At 38.1% G+C, this 4896-nt stretch overlaps 1 protein-coding gene across 8 annotated transcripts in view; it reads left to right on the plus strand.

Moving 5' to 3' along the window:
- Spink5 (serine peptidase inhibitor Kazal type 5) overlaps positions 1 to 4896 on the plus strand; it is a 175680-nt gene that overhangs the window by 161160 nt on the left and 9624 nt on the right. For 7 of the 8 annotated variants that reach the window (XM_048811756.1, XM_048811753.1, XM_048811751.1 and 4 more), the window contains 5 exons: positions 430 to 557; positions 1579 to 1657; positions 2267 to 2356; positions 2471 to 2598; positions 3436 to 3535. In XM_048811756.1, coding sequence (XP_048667713.1) covers positions 430 to 557; positions 1579 to 1657; positions 2267 to 2356; positions 2471 to 2598; positions 3436 to 3535 — 525 coding nt within the window. The remainder of the gene's footprint in view (positions 1 to 429; positions 558 to 1578; positions 1658 to 2266; positions 2357 to 2470; positions 2599 to 3435; positions 3536 to 4896) is intronic. The other variant, XM_048811754.1, reaches the window with a different exon arrangement.

A 4896-nucleotide genomic window follows, 5' to 3' on the forward strand; every position in this document is an offset into this window, starting at 1 on the left:
ATTGTATTGAGGAACAAAGCTGAACATTTACATGTTTGTAGCCACAAGAGTGTTTTCCATTCATTCCAGGGCTGTCGAATTAGACTTTTTAATGTATATAGTAATGACTACAGTTGCAGAAACAGATTTAGTGGTCAGCATCTCAAGAGACTATGTAAAAATAGAATGTTTTCTCCAAGCAGTAGTGAAATTCCACTAGGGTCAGACAGTTATTGGGAGAGATTCTGTGGACAGGATTCAAACTATTTAGGCAGAGATTGGATAGAATACCTTTAAAACACATTTCATCTCAGAAATCTCATTTTTTCTTTTTTTCCCCCTTCAAGTGTTACGAATTCATATCTAACCAACCAATCATGTTTTCAGGCTTCAAAGATTAGCCTATTATAGTAACATCATCTTTCCTCCTCCACCCCCTCCTGTCCACAGGATCTGTGTTATGAATTCCGGAGCAAGCAGAAAGATGGAAAGCTTGTCTGCACCAGAGAAAATAACCCTGTTCGAGGCCCAGATGGCAAGATGCATGTCAACAAGTGTGCCATGTGTCTGAGCGTCTTGTAAGTGAAGAGGCTTATTTGTCTGTGCATTTGTTATATTATGCCTATTACTTTAAAATCTAAGAGCCCTTGGCTTCACACATTAAAGATAAATAGATCTTCAATTCTGAAGAGAACAGTTAGTTTCCAAAACACTAAGATTTTTTTTTTTTAATTTAAATGATAAGAAGCATAATCCTACGTGAAGTCCCTGTGGTAGGAAAATAGCTACAGTCTAATGACAAAATCCATGGCCTTTCAAAAGGGGGTTTAGTAAGTAACCTGGGACAAGCCAGCTCACTTTGCAGAGCCTCAGTCTCTTCTCTCTGTGAGTGAAATACAACGAATACCCAATACAGTTGTTGTGGGGATTCAAAGTGAGAGCATTTTTTAAAACGTTTCTAAACTTCAAATCACTATCACTATGTAAAGAACAATCACAATGGAGAGTTTAGATATAATACACCAGGAGAGGTGAAAGTGGGAAAGGAAAACACCTCTGTAGATGAGAGAATAAATGTATTCTATTAAGAGAAAATAAAGTAATGGCCTTTTAGGATTCTGTCATTCTATATGACAGTATCATAAGTTAAACAATGAAACTTGAGAGCACTGATTGCCACAGATATGATATGAAAACTCCAACCCCCAGAACAGACTAGGCATTTTTTCAGTATGAGAAAATAGTGTTAGATTTGCTAATGTTTAGAATTGGCAAGATTAGCCAGCCTGGTGGTGCATGCCTAGTGACTCGGGAGGCTGAGGCAGGAGGATCACAAGTTCGAGGTCAGTTTGAGCAACTCAGTGAGACACTAAGCAACTTAATGAGACCCTGTCTCAAAATAAAAATTAAAAACAATGGGTGACATGGCTCAGTGGTTGAGTGCCCTTGGATTCAATTTTCAGTACCCCCTAAAAAAGAATTGTCAAGATTACTTGTCTAAAGACAATTCATTAACAAGCCTTAAAACACACACACACACACACACACACACACACACACGCACACACACACATCCTATTTTTCTTTTTCCTTCTGCAGTGAGCGAGAAGCCAGTGAAAGAAAAAATGATGAAGAGTCAAGTTCCAAGCCTTCAAACAAGCCTTCAAATGATGCAAAGGTTGTTTCTTAAAAGATACCAAAATAACTCTTCCGCCTTTCACCTTTAGAATCTTGCCTTCTTCTGCAGTCTTGGGATAACAAAGATACTAATATTTTATGTAAAAGATCATTGATTTGCCACTGTTATCACTCTGGGTCATAATGAGACTTTGGGAGTCTGATGCTTTTCTTGATTTTGTGGATAATTTTCCTAGAGCATGTGTCAATTATTGTTTTAGTCTTTCTGCTTTAGGAGAAATGAAGATTCCAGTAGTTGGTAGTCATTGGTTTGAATAATACAGGCAAGTTAAACTAATCTTAAGTCTTCTGGTTAGTTTCTCTCCTTGATGTCTTTTTTTCTGTTTTCTCCAGATGATTTTCTCAGCATCAACGAATCAATAGTGTGCATACACCATGCTGCCTTTTCTATTTTGCTTTTCAAGACTGCAAAGAAGAACCTCCATTCAGTCCTTTAACAGTGATAATCACATTTGTAGAGTTGCATTCTGGTGGGATTCTCCTGGAGCTAACAGCACATCTAATGTGGAAATGGGGAACAGTGGATGAAAGGGCAAGGGCAAGAAGGAAGGCGTATCAAGTGCTGTTTTATGTTTCCCTACATTTCCAGGACCAGTGCAGAGAGGTTCAGAATGAAGCAGAGGATGCAAAGTTTAGACAGTCTGGGAGTACCTTGGCCTCGGTTGCCGGGATCAGAGCAGTGAGTCTGAGCCCAGAGCCAGCGGAGGACTACCTAAAGCCACCTTTGCTTCCTAAAGCCCCCTAGCAAAAAAAAGGAAAAGGCCCTGTTAACCTCCCCTCTCTCATCTTCCAGGATGAGTGCAGTGAGTTTCGGAAACACTTGAGGAATGGAGAGCTCATCTGTACCCGAGAGCATGACCCCGTGCGAGGCGAAGACGGAAAGTTCTACAGAAACAAGTGCCACAAGTGCAGAGCTGTCTTGTGAGTAAGAAGATTCTGCTCTGGCTGTAGAAGCAGGGGAGCTGTTTTAGAAACAGTTCATTGAATAACTGTGTGTGCTCATGGAGCCACGGAGTCCTTCAAATAAGTCTTTAGAATCCTTGCCCTTAACGTGAGAATGCGCAGCTTGTTAGAAAGAGTAGAAGGAGTGGTTGAACTTGCTGACAGGAAACCCAGGTGTAAGTTCTTACCATGATACTTTCTGTACCACTTACATTTTTTCCGCCTGCTTTCAGCATCATAGTTAAAAGGGATCATTCCAAATCTTTGTTCTACAACTCTATTGGATTCAGCAGAGAAGTCCTTTTAAAAGCAGATTTTTATACTTAAAAATTTATTAAATCAAAATTTCTAGAGCTAAAGAATTTGTGTTTTAGAAAGGGTTTCTAAATTGTCTTAATGATCAAACAAATTTTGAGACCAATGTACAAGTTGATGATGGTGACAATCAATAGTTATGAAAAACACTAAGATAAGAATAACAATATTTATTTAACTTTCACAGAGTATGTTTTTTGAAGTAGGAACTACCAACACTGTACTCTCTATATTCTAGGAAATTGAGACTCAAAGACTCTAGGCCACTTGTCTAAGGTCACACATCTATGAAGTGATAAGAGCTCTGCACCAACTCCCTGTTGCATACTTTTCTAGACGTTTTTTCCTGGTTGCTCTCTAATGTTCTGGGTTACATAATATTGAAGATTGCCCAACTTCCCACTAGACATCCCATTCACATTCCCCTTGTGATTATTACTTTAAATAATAATAATAATGATGATAATGATGATGATGATGATATTTTGTTCCCTTGCTCAGTCAAAAAGAAACTTTTGAAAAGGTAAAACTTCGTAAAATGTCATTCCACATTAGAGCTTCCGAAGAGGAAAAAAGCCCAGGTTCACCCAATTCTTCTCTGGTAAGAATGACTTTTTTGAAAACCTATTCAAGAATTTAATTCACTTGCATTTTCACTACAGCTGCTCCTTTTGCATAATTCCCATTTGCTAGCAGGGTCTGGGGAGGCTGACTGGGTGCAGCCCCAAGAGAGAGCTTTGCTTAGAGGACTAGATGCAGTTCATGCTTGGTGACATCTCTGGGATTACTCATTAGTGCATCTTTCTGCTCTTTGAGATTATTAGCCGTGATTGCATTGGGAACATTCTGAAATTTTAAGAATGGGGTGGGACTAATTCAATGTGTAGTTAAACATGTAGTAGGATGCCTTAATTTTCTAATATCTGCAGGTCAGAAAGGTCCATCACTCAGCTTCCACTCATTTGCCTCCTCCAGCCCAATCCCTTCCTAATAGCCAAGAACACACAGCAAATCATTCTGGAAAGACATTACAGGGAGGCAAGGGCAGAAGCCAGATAATCCATGAGAGACTGCAGTAATTCATGAAAAAGTTATGCTGGCTTTTACCACCATGGAGGGTAGAGCTCCTCAGAGGTGGTGGGATTCTGGCTCCACTTTAAAAGTGGAGTCAAGAGAATTTGTTCAGAGTCAATGTACTAAGAAAAGAAGCATCCTGCCTTTGTTGCTTCTGTCTTTTGCTTCTTTTGTGGGGCTTTATCCTGATACCAATCATTGCAGCTACAGTAACCTGAAAATACAACGGACTTAACTAGTTCAGTCCAGATTTGCCAAGATTCCTAGAAGTTCCTGTCTGAAATCTGAAATCTCCCTGAATATTTATATTAATATGGAACTCACTACAGTCTAAAGCAGTTTATTTAGACGTTTGAATTATTTATCAAAACAAAAGAACAAGTAGTTGCTGCCCAAATCCCTTAGAGTATCAACGGTTATAATACCGTTGCATTTTTAATTTCTTCTTTGTGTTTGTTTCAGAGTGTAGTTTCCAATAAATTTATTGATTTGTTCTAAGTTGTCAATTTCATTGGCATATAGTTATTCACAATGTTTCCATGTTATCCTTTTAATATCTGTAGTTGATATGTCTTTTTATTTTTAAGAATGGTGATGTGTATTTTTCTGCCTTTTTCATTGACTTCACAGGTAGATATCACTCTATTAATCAATCTATTAATCTCTTCTAGAAGCTAGCTTTTGGCTTTGTTCTCTTTATTTCATCACTTTCTCCTTTTTTCCCTTCTGGTTTCTTTGAACTTAATTTGCCCATCATCTGCTGGATTCTTGAGATAGTAGTTTTCATAATTGATTTTAAAACTTTCTTATTTTTCAATCTGTATAAATTTTAAATTTCTCTCAAACCACTGCTTAAATTGCTGAGATTGGATAGTTTATATATATATA

This window comes from Marmota marmota, unplaced genomic scaffold (genome assembly GCF_001458135.2).
Source record: "Marmota marmota marmota unplaced genomic scaffold, marMar, whole genome shotgun sequence".
Taxonomy (NCBI): Eukaryota; Metazoa; Chordata; class Mammalia; order Rodentia; family Sciuridae; genus Marmota; species Marmota marmota.